The sequence below is a fragment of the Malaclemys terrapin genome, chromosome 3, assembly GCF_027887155.1.
Source record: "Malaclemys terrapin pileata isolate rMalTer1 chromosome 3, rMalTer1.hap1, whole genome shotgun sequence".
Lineage (NCBI taxonomy): Eukaryota > Metazoa > Chordata > Testudines > Emydidae > Malaclemys > Malaclemys terrapin.
Window position 1 is genome coordinate 80132782 of NC_071507.1, and position 21164 is coordinate 80153945.

The 21164-nt window shown below is 40.7% G+C and overlaps 1 protein-coding gene across 2 annotated transcripts in view; it reads left to right on the forward strand.

Moving 5' to 3' along the window:
• Positions 1-20697, forward strand: part of RAB4A (RAB4A, member RAS oncogene family) — a 41078-nt gene extending 20381 nt beyond the window's left edge. The window contains exons 4-8 of one of the 2 annotated variants that reach the window (XM_054022978.1): positions 934-996; positions 5084-5238; positions 7620-7715; positions 9904-10065; positions 15582-15838. In XM_054022978.1, the coding sequence (XP_053878953.1) occupies positions 934-996; positions 5084-5238; positions 7620-7715; positions 9904-10019 (430 nt within the window). In that variant the 3' untranslated portion in view covers positions 10020-10065; positions 15582-15838. The other variant, XM_054022977.1, reaches the window with a different exon arrangement.
• The last annotated feature ends 467 nt before the right edge of the window (positions 20698-21164 follow it).

Below are 21164 nucleotides of genomic sequence, written 5' to 3' on the forward strand. Positions count from 1 at the left end.
GCGGCTAGGCTTGAGCCAAAGTTCAGAACCTGGGCTTACATTGCAGACAGTGTAGACATACCCAATAAGAGCCTCTTAGGAAAACCTCCACCGAAGGTCACAAAAGACAGACCAAATAATAGGCATGCATCCAAAAAAAGTGGGTATTCACCCACGAAAGCTCATGCTCCTATACATCTGTTAGTCTATAAGGTGTCACAGGACTCTTTGCTGCTTTTACAAATAATAGGAGAAATTAATTTCAAAGCTGAAGGCTCCTGAGAATGTCCTGCTGTTGGGCATTGCCTGTTTAAACCAGAGGACTGTTCATGCATTTCGGATGATCACAATTGCCCTGGAATGAGTGGAGACAATCTCTCGTATAGCCAGGACCCAAAGAGTTTGGAACTCATAGGTCAAACCAACAGTTCAAGCTCCATCTGGAAGTCACTTGCTAACCAGTGCAGATTGTAAAACATTGGTGGAAGGTGCTTCCTCCAAGAAATACTGCTTAATTATTAGCTTCAGTTTCTGAATGGTCTTTCCTGGGTGCTGGCTGGTGAGTCTTGCTCACATGCTCAGGGTTTAGCTGATCGCCATATTTGGAATTTTCCTCTAGGGCAGATTCGCAGAGGTCTTGGAGGTTTTTCGCCTTCCTCTGCAGCATGGGGCACGGGTCATTTGCTGGAGGATTCTCTGCAGTGTGAGGTCTTTAAACCACGCTTTGAGGACTTCAATAACTCAGACATAGGTTAGGGGTTTGTTACAGGAGTGGGTGGGTGAGATTCTGTGGTCTGTGTTGTGCAGGAGGTCAGACTAGATGATCATAATGGTCCCTTCTGACCTTAAAGTCTTTGAAAGCATAGCCCCATGTGGAACACATCATGGTAACCCAGATTTGAGATGACAAAGGCATATGGGAGCATAATTGTATAACTTAAAATTCTCTTTCAGGTCTGTAACAAGAAGTTACTACAGAGGTGCAGCGGGTGCTTTGCTTGTCTATGACATTACCAGGTAATAAAAAATTAACTATTTCTGGCTTTTTCTCTTAAGTCTATAATTCATTTGATACTAGATACTATTAATGGTTCAAAATGTGTTTTTCTTTAAAATCAATACCTGGGAGCTTATCAGTTGGAAGCGACAGAGGAGGAGAGACCTGGTTTGTTGGTCAGTCACAGGATGCTTTAATGTGGTGTGGCTGTGAAAAAAGGCAAATGTGCTCTTAAGGTATATCAGGCAAGGCATTTCCAGTAGAGAGAGAAGTATTAATGCCATTGTACAAGACATTGCTAATAGGAATACTGTGTACAGTTCTGGTCACCTGTGTTCCAGTAAAATGAATTCAGCTGGAATTAGTGTGGAGAAGATCTAGTGGGATGAGTAGGGTCTAAACAGTGAAGTTCCACTCTGCTCTAAAGCAGCATTAATATAAGGTAGAAACAGTGTAACAATCTGACACTAGCTTACCAAGCCCAGGGTGTCACACGTGAAGAGCAGAATTTAGCCTCTTGACTGAGGAAGCAAATTCTTTTCTGGAAACCTGACTTACCTGTGTGCTGGTATGGCAGTTCCCCTCTTGCTCTCTGGAGAAAGTGAGGTGGTTGATTGGATTTCCTTCCACCCATCCCCACCCCACATTTGGAAGCTACAGCTCTAGATGTAGTACTAGAATTACTTCTGTTGATGGTTCTGTCTTAATTTTTTATTTTAAGGTTCTCTGAGATTTCTTAGCTGGTAGTGAAACCCAGTTCTCAACCATGGTTAATCAGATTTATATGCACTGACTTTAGGATCAACTGTCTTCTCCCATCTGATGTTCTATAACCAACTTCTTGTAGAACACCAGTCTGATTTAGACTGTAACTGATTTTTATATATCCTTGAAAATTCTTTAGAGGTGGTGGTCTTGCTTAATATGGTGCCTTTTTTTTTTTTTTTAAACACTAAGCTAGATAGCTATTCAAAATGTTTAGTTAGAGGAATTTTGTATTGCCATAAACATGAACATATACAGAATGTTTCATAGTTATGTCCTTATACTTCACTAGCAGTTTACTGGTGTACACATCAGTTCACCAAAAACTTCTAGTCTAACACTCTTGTGCTAAACTTCATTCCAAAGTTAGCTCTTATTGCTGAATTATAAACCCCGGTTAAAAACTTCCACAGAAATAAATGCCGATATGATTGTAGTGTACAAAACAACTAGGTTACTCAAAACAGTAACTTTGTGTGCAAGATATGAACAAATTAGAATTGGAACAAGCTACACCACTTTTTATTTCAACAGCAATACCCACAAGCAAGGGTATTCTGCTAAGCACCCATCATTTAAGCAAGCACCATATCCTGATAGGTGATATGAAATAGAGCCTAGAACGAACTATTGGCCAGATTATTGTATACCTCCCTGGGCTAGATGGCCCTCGTGTCATCCTCCTGGGCATTACCCTGACACTTAGCAGTCTCGCTATATGAAAAAACTAAGGGAGATCTCTTATTGGCTCCAAATATCCGGGATCTGTCTTCTTCTAGAGAGAAGGACCAGTCTCCAGTTATTATTCCAGATATACTCTGGTAGTGCTGGAATGTTTATAAAGAGATGAATCCAGAGCTGGAGGACCAGATCTCTCCAGCTGAGAACATGGCATTAGCATGCCTCTTTCAGAGGATACAGTCTTGTTTTACAAATTAATAGGAAAAATTGGAACAACTCTTAAAATTCCTCCTGTGGCAGTGGAAGAAACTCTACAGCCTAAATTTGATATCCTCGGTTCCAAGAAGACGACTACATTGCTGCTATTGAATGAGCTTTTAGAGCCAGCCAAAAACATATGGTCCAAGCCTGCATCAATACAGGCTGTGCCCAAGAAGGGAGATAAATTATTATCAGGTTCCTTAACAAAACTTTATTTTCACATTCACCCCTCTCCCAACACTCTCATAGTTGAGGCTGCAGTTCAGAGCTCAAAGGCCAATGAAGTTGACTTTACACCAGCAGACAGAGGGAAAGATGATAGATGTAACTGGCAGAAAATTCTTGTTGGCAACGCTTGGCATCAGAGTATACAATGGCAAGGTACTAGTTTCCATCTTTAGGAAAAGATGGTGGTATTTAAAGATCTCTTCCAGAAGATCAGAGCAAGCTGGCTAATGCACTGATATCAGAGGGACAGTTAGTGGCAAAACACTGATTGCCGCATTCGATTCCTCTGATGCATTTGGAAGAGCAGTAGCCTCAGCAATTTCTTAAATGTCACACTTGTCTCAGTCTGCCTTCAGAGACAAAAGTAAGAGTAAAGAACCTCCCATTTGAAGGGGGATAACTTATTCTCCGCTAAGACGAAGGGTACTAGGTCTACTGCTATGTTGTTGGGAATATACCAACCTCCCAAAGGAAACCTGAGGTAAGTCTTTAGGTAACAGACACAAAATATCCATTTTCATCTAGTTCCTCATGTTTTAATCAAAAGCTACAATACCAACATCAACAGGTCCTCCTTTGATGTTGATAAGGAGGATACTATAAGCCACAAATAAAGATCGGGAAGACCCAGTGACTTTTTCTGGGTCAGACCTGAGATCACAGACTTGATCTGAGGATCAAGAACTATGAACCAATATGGAACCATATCTCCCTCCTCTCCGCCCAGCACCTCATTTGGATACCACCTATGTAATTTTTAAAATGTCTGGTTATCCCAGTCCAAGGTGGGCATTTGGAAATGTACAAAGCGGATGTGCAAGCCAATTCAAATACTTCACCCCCTCCTTCCCTATTCACTTAGCAAGAGGTAGATTATTTTTTAAAAGCCACCCATACCGAAACAAGACATTCCACTTCACACTCTTTCCCTCTGGGGACAGGATGTGAGAACAAACATGTGACAGGTGTGTAGTCACATTGCTGAATGCACTACCAGAAAGCACTCAGATACTATGGTGATGAGCGTAGTATAAGAATCGATATACAATGGATTATTCAGGAGTCCCTCTTATTTATGAAAGCCTGCTATGAACAGAGGCTCTCTTTTGGAGATGAGAGCCATAGAAGAAGTGCCAAAGGAGTTCAGAAAGAGAGGTTTTTACTCGAGATATTTACTGATCCCAGAGACAGATCTATACTGGACCTCAGGAAACTTTGTCAGAAAGTTTCTATTGTGGATGTTAACCCTAGCATCTGTAATACCTTCCTTTGCCCTTCAAGATTGGTTTGGAGCACTCAGTCTCAAGGATCCATGTTTCAAATGCACAGAAAAATCTTCATTTTGTAGTGGGGAGGAAGAATGATTTCCAGTACAACATCCTCTCATGTGGTGTATTTATTGTCCCCAAGTGCCTGTCTGCAGTTGACAGTGCATTTAAAGAGGTAAGAGATTCATGCATACCTGTCTTTAGACAATTGGCTAATCAAAGCATCCTCTCAAGTAAGCTTTCCAGTGCTATATCCCCACAACCTGCTGCCTTCTTGGAAGACTGGGACTCGTAAGAGACTGTCACTTTTGCTTTCCACTCAAAGGATCCTCTTAGGCTGTTCCTACCCAAGAGTCCAGAATCACTTTCTGCCAAAGGACAAACTTTTAAACTTTCTTTCAAGTTAAAGTTCCCCACTTCTTTGGAGTTCTAACTGTAATTCTGGACTTCGGGGGCGGGAGAGGAGGATAGAAGGAAGTGAGGTGGGCAGAACATCATGCCCTCTTTTATAGTCTGACTCAAAGTTGAGGAACAGTGAAAAGAAGAGTAGGAGGGTGTGAGTGAGTGCTCCAACAGGTTCTATCAAAATAATCCACTAGAGCTGCACCATTGACATATCTCACGAGTGTGAATATGCAGAGTCTATCTCAAAGAACTCTGGTGACAGGAAATAACCTCTTGTAATGCTCTTCATCTGTAGATCTCAACATGCTTTACAAAGGAGTTCAGTTTTATCCCCATTTTCAAAATGGGGAAACTGAGGAAGTAACTTGTACAAGGTCACCCAGTGGCAGAGACAGGAATAGAACCCAGGTCTCTTGAGTTCTGTCCTCTAGGTCATCCTGGTCCAGAAGTTTATAGAAATATTAATTGTATATTATAGAAATGTTTTTGTGTTACGCAGCCGAGAAACCTACAACGCACTTACTAATTGGTTGACGGATGCAAGGATGTTAGCAAGTCAAAATATTGTTATCATACTGTGTGGGAACAAAAAAGATCTCGATGCAGATCGTGAAGTTACTTTTTTAGAAGCATCCAGGTTTGCACAAGAAAATGGTAGGTAATCTGTTTAATCTAGTTTAAGATTTTTTTACTTCAAATTATTCAGCTCTTGTGTCTAAGGAACTAATGTTTGCCCACTTACAAACCTTGTTAAAATTCTAATACTGTTATACATGTAATACCCCTTCCCCTTAATTTAGTATTAAATACAGAGGGCTTCGCTGAAGTAAAGGGGGAGGAAATTTTATTCACGGAGGCTCCCATCATGTAGTTTCTCGAGAGAGTTCACTTCACTGGTTTCTTCCCCGACAACAGAAAAGGCCAAAAAGATGGCCCACAAAGCCCCCATTTTCCAGGAATCCAGGGGAGGTTAGAACCATCCATGTAAGGGCTATGTGCCTCAGGTGCTTCATCCTCTACTTCCTGTTCCCTAATAGCACAGCTTCATTGAAGTCACACTACCAAGGATTCCCCCTACACAGAACTATTCTCAGGGCCCTCTTAAAGAAGGGTTCCTAACCATAGAAAAGATCCACAATGGAAATATGGCAGAAATACAGGCAACACAGCTCCAGGATATATCACCATAGGGCTGGGGAGAAGATGAGGAATAGGATCTTCTAGCTCTCACTCTTTTCCTCCGATGAGGATCCCTCTCCCATGGAGATTCTTGGCGTGGGATGGTACCACAAAGGCAGCTTCCATGTGGGAGGGGTGAGATCCAGGCATAGAGGTTCCCCTTCCTGCATGGATCTGGAAGAGCATTCTCTGGGGAAAATATGAAAGTTAAAGGCCAGCTGATTCTTTTCTGCGATTTAAGGGGAGAAAGGGAAGGAAGACAGAACAGAGTTCTAAAAAACCCCAAGACCTGATCTTCAGTCTCCTACATGATTTTGCTATGATCCAAAAATTGCAGGCAATGCAACATTATGTGAGGATCTGAGTGTGGGGATTGACTTCAAATGTTATGTCTTTTTTTTCTCACAAAGAGAAAAACAGGAAACTTGCTCTGTTAACTGGTGATAACATATAGTACAGTACTTGTTTTAAGCCACTGTGGAGCAGCATTGATTAACCTTGTCAAGGGCTTGCTGCTCTTTGAAATGTAACATGAATGGTAGGTACGTAGGCAACATAAGCTTCTTGTGAAGATCAGGAGGGACGAAGGCAGCCCAGCAAAGCCTATAAAGTGACAGTCCTTTAGCCACTGGAACAAGTCAAGTTGGTATTGTCTATCCAAACTGTAAATATGCCCTTGGTTTGGATAGTGGGAGAAGGCATTTTGGTCTACTGCTGAGAAGAATGGCAGTGTTTCACTGCTCTTGCCTCCTTCTCATTCCCGCAAAATCTGCTAGCCACTCTCCTTCCACCTTTAAAACTAATTTTTCCTAAGTAGACATTTTATTGAGGACTGGATTTTCTGAATGGGGTGTTTGCTGTCTCGCGCTCGCTCTCACCAAAAAACCTTGAATTTTATAACTGAAAGGTGAGGGGAGGATGTTACCAGGTAAAGTTCACTTCAGAGGCCTGGATAGAGATGCAGTAAACTTCCAAATAATTGCCTTGCTATCGTATTTGACTTCCGGATAAAGTGTTAAGCTGAATTTTCATCCAAGAACTAGCTGCTCATGCGATAGAGCCAATATGCAGCCTTTTGTAGTCTAGAACAACATTTTTAATTTGTCTATGATCAAATAGATAGTTGGTGAATGTAATGTTTGTGGCCTATTTGGGAAATATTAGCCACTGATTTAATTATCTCTTCTTCCTTTAGAGGTTTAAAAAATTGCTCAAAATAAGTGTATTTTAGGTTTGTCTTGGAACTGCTTCATAGTTTGGTGCTCACATCACCGTTTCCTCTGTCAGCATGCTTGCAGCTTTTTAGGGCATTCTTTTAAATTATTAACTGAAAAACACTTGTGCTGAATAACAGCATGGTGAGTTAAAGGGACATAAAACACAATCAGTTAAAGAATCCATATCTATATTACTAAAACCTCTTGATAAATCTAATGTCTTACCATAAATACTGGCTGATTTTTATACTCCACTTGCTTTGAACAGTAGAACTAGATGGGCTTGTGCAGTTGGCTTCATATTCTGATTCCCATGCATAAGCACAATGCTGTTGCCTTTGAGTTTCCAGCACTTGAGGGAGAATGTTTAAATCTCAAACCAAAAGCAGTTTTTCAGTTACATGTTATCATGACAGTGTCAATATTCAGTATGTTCTAGGACTCCTACCTTCAGAACCTAATTATTTTTTGGAGAGGGTGGGGGAGGCTAAACTGCTTCAGAGTCTTACTTAAAAATAGCTTCTGTTTAAAAGAAATTCTTACTGTTCTGGCAAACTTTTTTTCTTGTTTCAAGTACTGCAACAGAGCATTTCAAAGTTTTAATGACCTGAGATTTTATTTTTCTGGCATCAAATGCAGAGCTGATGTTTTTGGAAACAAGTGCACTAACCGGGGAGAATGTTGAAGAGGCCTTTGTACAGTGTGCAAGAAAAATACTTAATAAAATTGAATCAGGTAAATTGAAATAAAGATTATGATTAAGTTAGAATTTATTTTCACTTCTTGTCCCACAATAAAAACTCCAGTATCTCTCAGCTTTGGAATTTCCTTATAGTTTAGTCACAGTGCATCAGTAAATCTATGGCTACAGTTACTTGTAATAAATTACATGTATAAATAGATTCAATGTGTACATTCTTTTGTTGTAAAAAGATGTCCCTTTCTGTTTATCCACATCTTACCTCCCCATATATGTTAACAGGAATGAACATTAAATGTAATTGCATTCATCAAAAGGAGGATGTACCCCCATAGTTTCTTAATGTTAGACTTAATATTCAGCTTTCTGGTTGCAGGCTGCATGCTCTGTGGCCTTCTTTGTCTTCACAACTACAGAGCCTCTGAATTAGGAAGACTTAAGTTTTAGCAGCTTTCTATGCTGCATCACTATCATAGCAGACATGACTCTTCAGATCACTTTTGCACCTGCTTTTATATAGATAGGGAATAATAATATCAAGGTGATTAAATAGATCATATACTAAGCATATGAGACCTTCCCTTGTTAGAAGTGCTCTAATTGACCTGCATGGCTTCTGACTGAGGTCAACTTACTCATTTATATTTTTGCAGGCTCCAGAATACACAAGGTGCCTCACAGTACAAGTGAGACTAGATTGTGGTAATAGTCATTGCAGCAAATCCACTTTCTAGTCTACTTGGTGCCTCATAAAATAACTTTTTAAAATTTTGCAAAATCAGGAAGCTCAGTCTAGCAGGGAGCTAGTTTCCATGATTTGAATTCCAAGGACCTATTTTGAATGATCAGGAACTCTTTGGTGTAAATTCCTCTGTACCTTTAACTCAATCAAGGCCAAAACTTCATTTTTAATTCATATTTTAAATGAAAATGGAGCAAAACAGAGAGCTCATGGCTAGTGTATCAAACTGATCTATCTATTCCTGGTTTGCTATGGTACTTCTTTGTTTGGGTACCCTTTCTCTCTCTCCCCCCCCCAAGAATGAAATTGGAACTATAAAGCCAACATTAGTTATTTTGGCCTTTAACTACCTCTGTAAGGGAAAAGACCTCTTGCTGCAGTCAGTCTAAGGGCTTGTCTGCACAGGGAAGCTAGTGCACAGTAAGCTAGAGTGTGAATTTAAAGTGCATTAGCTATTTTGCAAAGATCTCCCCATGTGGACACACACTCTACTGTACACTAAGGCTACATCTACATTACACACCACTTTCAGTGGCACGTAGTATACATGTAGCTAAATGCCACCGGGGAAGGCACACTGCGTCCACACTGTAGTGCATAGCTACCCAAGTTAGTGAAAACCTCTGGGAGAGGGGAGGCCACGAGAAAAGGCTTTAGCTGCTGCCTGAGCCTTTCCTTGCTGCCTCCACCCCACCAAAGCCTTTCCTTGCCACTGTGAAAGCTTAACCCTTTCCCTGCTGCTTCCCCCCCCCCCCCCCCCCACACACACACACACACACCCACCAGAGCCTTTCCCTGCTGCCGGAATCTTTCCCTGCAGAGAAGAAGGGCTCCAACAGCAGGAGCTGGCAGCCTTTCCCTGCTGCCAGAGCTTTTTACTGCAGAGGGAAAGGCTCAAGCAGCAGGACACTACACTGCTAAAAGTAGCAGCGTAGATGGGAGGCACAGCTTGGGCCAGTAGAGAACATGTAGGGAATGTACTCCAGGTACATAGCCACACCCTTCAGGTGTGTCTACTCTACTGGCTTAATCCATGCTTCACCATCTGCACTGCTGTTTATACCATACTAAGAGGGCTGTGTGTGTATGCCCACTGCCAAAAAAATCTGCGGTGTAGAGACACTGCACTTTGGACAGGCAGAGAAAGCTACTATGCACAAAGGTACTTTTAGTGCGCAGTGTAAGTGTTCACATAGGAAACTAGTACACACTAGGCACTTCGGGCTTTTTCCCCAGGTAGACAAGCCCTAACTCACTTGTAAGATGCAGTGCTTCAATTCTGTTCAGGTGCTGGACAATTTGAAACTACTGTGGGAAATGAGAGATGGAATTATCTGAATGATAAAACAGTGATCCAGTTCTTTATAACTGGGATAGGAAAACATAAATGCTAATAACTTTATCTAGTGTTAGCTGTTTTTACTTGTAATCTGTTATCTACAAATGAGGACAACTTATAAGGCCATTTTGTTTAATATCAGGTGAACTGGATCCAGAAAGGATGGGCTCAGGAATTCAATATGGAGATGCTGCCTTGAGACAGCTGAGATCCCCACGTAGAGCACAGGCTCAAAGTGCTCAAGAATGTGGCTGTTAAAAAAAACACAACAAAACAAACTGAACACTTGTTCTAGAAACAAAAGGTAAGCCATAGAAATTGAGAATAAGCATCTTTGGTAGGTTGCTATACCTTGTTAGTTTAGTATATTGATGCCTCCATACAGAGCCTTCATATTTTGTGGTGTTGGACTTTTTCACAGCTAACCTGTTTGATGGTTTTTTGGGGTAGCAACGTGGGGTCTCTCCCCTCCCCCCTTGCCTTCAGTATGACGGATACTTGCTTGCACTTAGCTGGATGTCAGCTCCCTGACACCACCAGCCTGTTAGTCACCCATGCACACTCCTCTGGGCAATGCCATCCCTTTCCACATAGTTCTCTGAAAAATCTGCTCAAAGTGCAGTGGCAGTCACAAAAGATGTATGTTAGGAATGGGATAGATAAGACAATAAATATCATGCCACTGTATAAATGTATGGTATGCCCACACTTTGAATACTGTCTGCCATTCTGGTTACCCCATCTCAAAAAGATATATTGGGATTGGAAAAAGTACAGCCAAGTGCAACAAAACTTATTAGAGGTAAGCAACAGCTTCCATATGAGAAGAGATTAAAAAGACTGGGACTGTTCATCTTAGACAAGGGAAGAATATGATAGAGGTCTGTAAAATCATGAATGGTGTGGTGAAAATGAATAAGGAAGTATTTTTTTTATCCCTTCATGTAACACAAGAACCAAATGTCACCCAATGAAATTGATAGGCAGCAGGTTTAAAACAAACATACAAAAGTGCTTCTTTACACAGCGCATAGTCAGTCTGTTAAACTCATTGCTAGGGGATGTTGTGAAGGCTAGAAATATAACTGGGTTCAAAAAATAAAGTTCATGGAGGATAGGTCCATCCATGACTATTAGCCGAGAAGGTTGGGGATGGAACCCCATGCTCTGGGTGTCCCTAAATCTCTGACTGCCAGAAGCTGGGACTGGATGACAGGATGTATCACTTGATGTTCTGTTTCATTCCCTCTGAAGCATCTGGCACCAGCCACTATCTAAAGACAGGATTCTGGACTAGGTGCACCAGTGATCTGAGCCATATGGCCATTCTTATGTTCCTTTACTCTGCAAGGTGTACTCCAGTCCCCGAGTTCTTTTGAAGCGTTCCTGTAGTGTCCAGCTCCTTATCTAGTGAACACTCACAGAAATACCAGGTCTCTGGTCCCCAAGGGAACAGTGTACACACCAACTTATATGATGCAGCTCAGGATCAACACCTTGCTTAATACCTCAGTACTGAGATATAGTTATAGTGAAAACAATAGGCTTATTATCAGATTCAAGAGATGGTGAATAATGATAATGGATAAAGGGCTACATAAAAAACAAAATGACATGCTTTCTGGGTACTAAACTTAACTATTAGGTTAAACTTCTGTCTAATGAAGTTTTATCTAAACCAAAGCTGTTTGCAGTTTCTTTAACCAAGGCTGGTTGTGATCCTGTTTTCCTGAATGTAAATGCACTGCCCATTTACTTGGCCTTCACAACATCCTCTGGCAAAGAGTTCCACAGGTTGTGCACTGTGTGAAGAAATACTTCCTTTTTGTTTGTTTTTAAACCTGCTGCCTTTTAATTTCATTTGGTGACCCTTCCCCTAGTTCTTGTCATGTGAAGGAGTAAATAACACTTCCTTATTTCCTTTGTCCACACCAGTCATGATTTTATAGACCTAAATCATATCTCCCCTTAGTTGTCTCTTTTCCAAGCTGAAAAGTCAGTCTTATTAATTTCTCCTCCTATGGAAGCCGTTCCATACCCCTAATCATTTTTGGTTCCCTTTTCTGAACTTTTTCCAATTTCAGTATATCTTTTTTTGAGATGGGATGACCACATCTGCACGCAGTATTCAAGATGTGGGCGTACCATGGATTTATAGAGACAATATATTTTCTCTCATTATCTATCCCTTAATGATTCCCAACATTGTTTGCTTTTTTGACTGCTGCTGCACATTGGTTGGATGTTTTTCAGAGAACTATCCACAATGACTCCCAAATCTTTCTTGAGTAGTAACTGCTAATTTAGACCCCCCCCCATCATTTTATATGTTTAGTTGGGATTATGTTTTCCAAGGTGCATTTCTTTGCATTTATCAACATTTGAATTTCATTTGCCATTTTGTTGCCCAGTCACCCAATTTTGAGAGATCCTTTTGTAGCTCTTGGCAGTTTTCAGGCACACTGCAATTTATTCCTACCCTTTGTTTCCTATCTTTTAATCAGTTTACCAGGCCGTGAGAGGACTTTCCCTTTTATCCCATGACTGCTTACTTTGAAGAGCCTTTGGTGAGGGACCTTGTCAACAGCTTTCTGAAAATCTAAGCACACTCTATCCACTGGATCACTCTTGTCCACATGCTTGTTGACCCCTTGAAAGAATTCTAGTAGATTGAGCCATGATTTCCCTTTACAAAAACCGTTTTGACTCTTCCCCAACAAATTCTGTTCTTCTGTGTCTGACAATTTTGTTTTTACTATAGTTTCAACCAGTTTGCCCGGTACTGAAGTCAGGCTTACTGGCCTGCAAATTGCTGGAAGAACCTCTGGAGCCCTTTTTAAAAATTGGCGTCACATTAGCTATCCTCCAGTCATTTGGTACAGAAGCGGATTTAAATGATAGGTTACAGACTATAGTTAGTAGTCCCGCAATTTCACATTTGAGTTCCTCAGAACTTTTTGGTGAATACTATCTGGTCCTGGTGACTTCTTACTGTTTATCAATTTGTTGCAAAAACCTCCTCTAATGACGCCTCAATCTAGGACAATTTCTCAGATTTGTCACCTAAAAAGAATGGCTCGGGTTTGGGAATCTTCCTCACTGATGCAAAGAATTCATTTAGTTTCTCCGCAATGGCCTTATCGTCCTTGAGTTCTATAGCAACTCGATTGTCCAGTGACCCCACTGGTTGTTTAGCAGGTTTCCTGCTTCTGATATACTTAAAAAAATGTTGCTATTACTTTTTGAGTCTGTGGCTAGCTGTTCTTCAAATTCTTTTTTGGCCTTCCTAATTATATTTTTACACTTCCTTTGCCGGAGTTTATACTCCTTTCTAGTTTCCTCATTAGAATTTACCTTTTACTTTTTAAAGGATGCCTTTTTGCCTCTCACTGCTTCTTTTACTTGTTTGGTTTTCTTACTGTGTTTTTTAATTTGGGTATACATTTAAGTTGAGCCTCTGTTATGGTGCCTTTTGAAAGGTTTCCATGCAGCCTGCAGGGTTTTCACTTTTGGTGCTGTACCTTTTCATTTCTGTTTAACTAACCTCCTCATTTTTGTGTAGTTCCCCTTTCTGAAATTAAATGCTACAGTGTTTGGCTGCTGTAGTGTTTTCCCTGCCACCGGGATGTTAAATTTAATTATATTATGGTCACTATTATCAGGCGGTCCAGCTATATTCACCTCTTGGACCAGATCCTGTGCTCTACTTAGTCCTAAATCAAGAATGGCCTCTCCTCTTGTGGGTTCCAGGACTTACTGCTCCAAGATGCATTTAAGGTCTCAAACTTTATCTCTGCATCCCATCCCGAGGGGATATGTACCCAGTCAATATGGGGATAGTTGAAATCCCCCATTATTATTGAGTTTTTTTTATTTTAATAGCATCTCTAATCTCCCGGAGCATTTGTCACTATCACCATCCTAGTCAGGTGGTCAGTAATATATCCCTACTGCTATATTCTTATAATTAGAGCATGGAATTACTATCCATAGAGATTCTATGGTACAGTTGGATTCATTTAAGATTTTTACTTCATTTGATGCTACGCTTTTTTCACATATAGTGCCACTCCCCCACCAGCACGACCTGTTCTGTCCTTCCAATATATTTTGTACTCTGGTATTACTGTGTCCCATTGATTATCCTCATTCCACCAAGTGTCTGTGATGCCTATTATATCAATATTTTAATTAATACAAGGCACTCTAGTTCACCCATCTTATTATTTTGACTTCTAGCATTGGTATATAGGAACTTTAAAAACTTGTCATTTTTTAGATGTCTGCCATTACATACATAAATAAATAAATAGGATATCTCCATTAATTAATTTAGCTCCTAGAACTGGAAGGGACCTTGAAAGGTCATCAAGTCCAGCCCCCTGCCTTCACTAGCAGGACCAAGTACTGATTTTGCCCCAGATCCCTAAGTAGCCCCCTCAAGGATTGAACTCACAACCCTGGGTTTAGCAGGCCAATGCTCAAACCACTGAGCTATCCCTCCCTCCCATGATGTAATTGAATGGGACTTTTTCATTTGACTGTTTCTCATCAGATCTTACCTGTATTTTATCATCTTCCATCCTCTCCTCCATTACTAGGACATAGAGAATCTCCATTCTCCCCCTAAGGGATGTCTCTGTCCAAACCACATGCTCCTTCACACCTGTCAGCTTTCCCCCAGCCTTTAAAATTAAAAAGGTCATTGAGCAGTTTAGTGCCAGCAATCTGGTTCCATTTTGGTTTAGGTAGAGCCCATCCTTCCTGTACAGGCTCCCCCTTTCCTAAAAGCTTCCCCAGTTCCTAATAAATCTAAACCCCTCCTCCCTACACCATTGTCTCATCCACGTATTGAGACCCTGCAGTTCTGCCTGTCTAACTGGCTCTGCACGTGGAACTGGAAGCATTTCAGAGAATGCTACCATGGAGGTTCTGGATTTCAATCTTTTATCTAGCAACCTAAATTTGGCCTCCAGGACACACCACCTGTCCTTCCCATGTCATTGGTACCTACGTGTACCATGACCACTGGCTCCTCCCCAGCACTACACACACATCTATCTAGATGTCTCGAGATATCCGCAACCTTCACACCAGGCAGACAAGTCACCATGCAGTTCTCCTGGTCATCGCAAACCCAGCTGTTTCTAATGATGGAATTGCCCATTACTAATACCTGTCTCTTCCTAATAACTGGAGCTCCCTCCCCTGGAGAGGTATCTTCAGTGCGAGAGGATACCACAAGGTCATCTGGAAGGAGGGTCCCAACTACAGGATTGTTTCCCTCTGTTCCAGTTGGATGTCCTCCTTCCCTGAGACTTTCATCGTCCTCAGTAGCACAGAGGCTGTCACACTGGGGGTGGGACCATTCTACTGTGTCCTGGAAACTCTCATCTATGTACCTCTGTCTCCCTTAGCTCCTCCAGCTTAGCCACCCTGGTCTCCAAAGCCCGTACACGGTCTCTGAGGGCCAGAGTTCCTTGAACCGAATGCACACATACGCCACTTGCTCATAGGGCAGGTAATCAATACATGCTGCATTTGGTGCAATAAACAGATAGCCACCCACTTGCTCTGAGCTGCAGATGTATTAAAAATAAGTGGTCTTTGAAACACAATAACTGGATTATTTTCTCTGCATTCATTTTGGCCTGAGTGTGATACATTATGAGTAGTACACATCCTCCTCATTCAAGCTGCTAGCAGAAATCTGAGCAGAGGAGGTTGAAACTTAAGAGCAAAGTTTTAAAAATTTGCAAATATTGATTTCTTAAATCAACTGTCATCCATAAATCCTAAAATGAAACTTTCTATTCCTAGTGTAATCTGTGAGTTGGCAATCCCTCAATCAAAGAGCTTTGTGCCCTTTAAATGAAGGAAAACTGGAAGGATGCAGCTTGAGGGATCCTGAGTTTACAAATGGCTTGAAGAATGCATCCATCTGAATTCCCAGGAACTTCAGTGGGGCTCCGCAAGGGTGCATGTCCATGGATCCAATTGCAGGATTTGAGCCTTTTTATTCCTAAACTTAGATTAAATTCCATAAAATGTTCACAGCAATAATTTGCTTTTGTATTTTTCAGATGTCCATGGAATTGGTGTGTGTGTAGCAACAACTGATGCAGCTTGAAGGCTATGCAGTTTTTTTAAAACATCGTTACTACTGTATGTGAACAGAAAAACCACTGCTGGTAAAACAATACTGTATGGTGGTAGGCAAGAATGTGCATATGACATAACAGACTGCAAAACAAACCTGACTATTCAGTGGACAATACGAAGACTCACCTGTATGTAAACATTTTCCGTTACATATTTTTGTCACTCACCTTTAAAGTATTGCTGTATACTGTATATAATGTAACAGTAAATTTCCAAAGCATGATATACTTATGTTTGATATAATAAATGTTGCACTAAAAGCAATTATTTTATTTTTTTAATCATATTAACTAAAACTTGTTAACTGAGTTAGGCTTTATCATCATGTTTGTGTTAATTGCACACTAGGTTATATTTATGACCTGAAATACAAAGCCACTGGCACTGTCAGTGATTTTCCTACTTCACTACGTTTGCCACATTCTACGAGGTGTTTACATGATCCATTCTTGAAGTACGGTGAGGACATTACCTACGTTTACTAATCTGTCAAATTTGGAATGGACGTTTTTATTGAAGTGCATCTGTCCTGTTTTCTGACAATTCTTAAATAAATTTCTCTCGACTGTATTTTTTTCCTACTTTGTAGGTTAAAAATGCTGCTGCTAAGTCTCTGAAGTGACTGCTGTCTGACCTTGGAAGTTTCTTATCTGTGTTCTCTTGATCTGTTCTTTTCTTTTCCTTTTCTACTTCTGTTGTATAGAAGTGGGGGCCAATGAGATTTATTTGTTTTTTGGCAAAATTGTGTATCTTCTGTTTAACAATTCTACTACTGTGTGATGAGTCCATGAAAGATCACCACAATGATTTCTCGTGTGTCTGTATGAGAAAGCAGTTTCTTTAAGGTATTGCTTAATCTCGTTAGACTGCACTTCTCAAAAATGCTTTAGCTACTAATAAAGCAATCTGCTATAAAAAGTCTGTTCAGTGAAAATACCTGTTCAGTGAGGCCAAGTGTTTCAAACGTACAGTACCTAGGAAGTGCAACCAACTATACGGAATGTGGAATTTTCATTAAAATTTATTTTAAATATTCTAAAAAACTATAATTGTATTATAGGAATTTAAACAGAGGGCTTGATGGTCCTAATTGGAGGGTCTCTTCATAAGTCTCCCCTCTGGCCTGGAATAAGGTACCATCCTCCCTGGTGTCAGATCCCACTGAGGGTATTTCATAGTGTTGGGGATTTATATACACGAGGAAATGGAATATAGGTGGGCTACATGCATTTTCTTTCTGCCCCTGGAAACTATCAGGTATTCAGCCTGTGATATTAACTTTAGTTCAGAGTTGTTTAGGATGTTGGAAGCTCCCTCCTGACCTCTTTATTGTGGGGCAAAACAGCCAGCACAGGAAATCCTGGTGTCATTGGACTGTCTCCCACCACCTTAGTATAGCTCTAATGGAGCCATGACAACACAAAGCCTAGGTATCTACATCACTCTCCAAGAGTGGTGGGAAATCGATATAGCTTTCGTATTGCCCCCACTCCACAGGTCCTTAAGTGGCATTGCTGAAGAATGTAATAAGGAGGGGGTAGAAAGGTTTCTCATGAATGTAAGTCCAGAATAACTCCATTGAGCCTAAGGTTATACTGGTGTAACCGAACAGGATTTGGCCCAGGAAACCTAGCAACATAGAAAATTATTTCTTAGACATCTATTACAATTTCATGGGCAAAAACTGCATTATTGAGGGATACCTGAATCCTCACTTGATAAAGAACACAAGTAGAATATAAATGTTTCAATATTAAAACAAAACTGAAGTATAGTGCTATACTTCCAGAGGGTATTAGCAGCACAAGAGCACACCTAGAGTGCTTGAGGTAAATACTAGAGCCCCTCAATGGAATTTTAATCCTACATTTAAAAATAGTCCAGGGTAAGGCTTGGTTCAGTTCCTTTTTTTTCTAAAAGGGTGTGGGTCTGTATCTAAACTGAATGTAAAAGCAAGAGGATTAAATAGAATCCCTTTACCATGCTTTATACAGGAAAATCTGTCTTTGAAGTCTTGTAGGCCATTAATCCAAGTAGCTTTGTGTGATATCCCTTTCTCAATCAAAATGGTCAGCATTAGACTTAAATGACATGTAGAAAAGACACTCTTATTACTCCTGGGGGAATTCTGCACAAAAAAAAATTTCTGCATGCAATATCTTTAAATTCTGCAAACTTCTACATATTTTGACACAAAATAATACACTATAATCACACCAGCTTCCATTGTTTGGGTAATTTATTTCAAAATACCTGTGAACAAGTATGTCTGTAACAATACAGACTACAAAAAAGATTCAGGAAATGTTTTTTGACAAATAGAGTTCTGTATTAATATGCCTAGTAAGGAATCTGAGTAATTCATTTAAATGACAATACCAAACTATATTCTCTCCCCCCCCCCCCCTCCCCAAAAGCAGTGCAAAGGCTTGGGGGAGTTAGTGGTAATGGAGGAGCTGACTGAGAGGGAAGTAAACTGCTGGGAAGGAGCCTGGATGTGAACTTAAAGGGTTGCTTGGGTAGGGGTAGGAAAAGTATGGAACTGGTTGGGGGGGAAGGGAGTTTAGAGGGGGAGTGTCTCCACACAGACCCTGAGTGACCCCTAGCCTCTACCATTCAGTCAGGCACATCTGCCCCATCCCCATGTGTCTCTGTACCCCCATGCTCTATTCCCCTTCCCGGCTGTAGCTCTACACCCCTCTCCCCATGTCCCTGTACCTCCACTCCCATTCAGCCCCTGCCCCAGTCTATCCTCCCTCCTGAGCCCCTATCTGACTGACCCCCCCCCCCCCCCCCCAGCAGCCCCATGTTGTCTGTCTCCCTGTATCTCCTGATCTGGTCCAACAGGCACTGTGAAGAAGGCAGGCTCTTTCTCTTCCCTATCCTGGCTGGGGCTTGCCAAGAGCTGCTGCTGTGCTCTAGCACCACATTTCCCTCTGGTGGGCAAAACTGCAGCAACTTTTCAGCAGAAGTTATTTTCTACCAAAACATTTTAAAAATATGCATGGTACATGAAAATATGCACACATGCAGTGATGCAAAATTCCCCCAGGAGTATTATATATAGCATGGATGTCTGTTACCTAGCTGACCAGAAATGCTCCCAAGGAATGTTCCTCTCCTAGTATATTTGCATATTTTTTTTTGGAAACTGCCTAATACTGCATTTCAAAGCCTAAAATAACTCCAAAGAATTATAATATGTAAATATCTACCTTGATCCCAATTTCTTGGTTGTTTTCCAACTTCATATCATCTGGAAGTGCTTTCAGCCCTCCTGTTTCTCCTCCCAGAAAAAAGAGAATATAACTGGTGATTCAAAATAGAGGGAGTTTGCACATCAGACTTGAAAGATCCTGCCATTGCCTGTCCTTTGATCCCAAACTCTGCTGGGGTAATCCAGTGGGATATGTTGCCTTCATACCAGCTTCTCAAAGTTGGGAGAATTGTGTCCTGCTTTCCAGAGCCCCAAACAAGAATGAATGCTGGGAAATGACTGTGTGGTTTTCACCTTTACACCTCCTGCTTAGTTTTTTGGTAGATAGCAAGGAAAGGTAAAGGCTGCCTGACCTTCCCAGTTCTGAGATGTAGCACAAGCTGTGGTGTCTCTCTCCTGCCACTGTTGTTGTTACCAAAGTGGGTAGGGCCTTTAATCATCTAGTTTTCCTATTACCCATCAAGTTAAGGGTGCTGATAAGAGGAAGGTTTGCTTAATTCCAAGGTTCTCTAACCCCAGTGCTACTTGCACTGTGGTCTCAGGTGGCTTTCTCCTCCTTGGCTGCTAAACCTCATTCATTTTCCTTCTCTACATCTCTTTACTTTTCTCCATTACAATGTCATTATCTTCAGTGTTACAAATGTGATTTGATTTTTTTTTGTTCTTTCCAAACAGTCTGAGAAATAACTGGAGTGATAAAAGCAGTATCTCTTCCCTCCTGCTTTTTATGTACAAAACTGATAGAGAAGCCTTTTGTTTATATACAAGTACTTTTTGAAGAGTTTGGTCAATTCTCTGGAACTAAAAGCTAAGCACAATTTTTTTCTGTAATCAGTTATCTTAAGCTTCCAGATTCCCTTCATGTAGAATAAGTAGCTTTATTACAGTAAGCCTTAGCGTATATACTTGATCTTAACATCTTAAAGTGTTTCTAAAAATAAAGTGCATTCAGACAGTGCACATTATCAAGGTTAAAGTGCATGACATATGTTACAATGTGTGCTGTGATGCATATTTCATTTTAATGACCAGTTGGTAAAGTAACAAGGTGTTTTAAAACTTAACATAGCAAGGTTTGGGGAAAATATAATCATGACAGAGGGTAGCTCTCCACAGTGTGTAGTTTAGATTCACTACTATTCCACAGTGAGAGATTTGAAGATGTTAAATGTCATGGCAGGAACATCCCCAAACTAATAGTTCAAGTTTGGCTCTAAAATTTTAATCATACATGTAACAAACCAGATAGATAAACACTACATTTGTCAAAATAGTCCCCTTACCTTCCATATACATAGTGCATGCATTCCAGGTGTGGAGAAGTTCTTACCCTAATTGACTTACCAAAGCAAAATGACTTAGCAAAGCTTTCCTCCCACAACATCAGGTATCTGAAGTCTATAATTCATTGTTTATGGAGGTTTTAGATTGTTAGTTTGTAAAGGTTTAAGTATTTTATAAAACCCTCTATCCTACCTTTTGAGTGTATTGCTGCACTATGCCATTATGTTTGATGCTTGTATCTAATCTTGAATAAAGAATGTTTTCTGAAGAGTAGAGGTGTTCTGTAGTGACTCATCTTATGTCTTGTACCTCTATTACAGTGCAGAGCGGGTTTAACTCAGTTTATGTTGACTGGAGAGCTCTCTCCCATCAGCAGAGTGTAGCTACATGAACAGTCTTACAGCAGTACAGCTACAGCTGTACAAGTGTAAGCTTGCTAGTGCAGAGATGGCCTCTAAGTCCCCTGATTCAAGGCAGGGTTGCTGTATGGGTTTTGGCACCTGTTTGTCTCAGTTCATTTGTAAATTACAAATTGTAAGCCAGCACAATAGAAACCCTATTTACATACAAAGTGAAGATACCAGAGAAGGACAATCTCCAACTCAATCTGAGGGCAGACCATGAACTTTGGGGAATTTAAGGGAAGGGCAAAAAGATGCCCCTTCTTCCTATGGAGGAAGATGACTGTTTACCTTCATGAAAATGGCACCCCAAAGAACCTTGCTTGGAAATGTAATGGA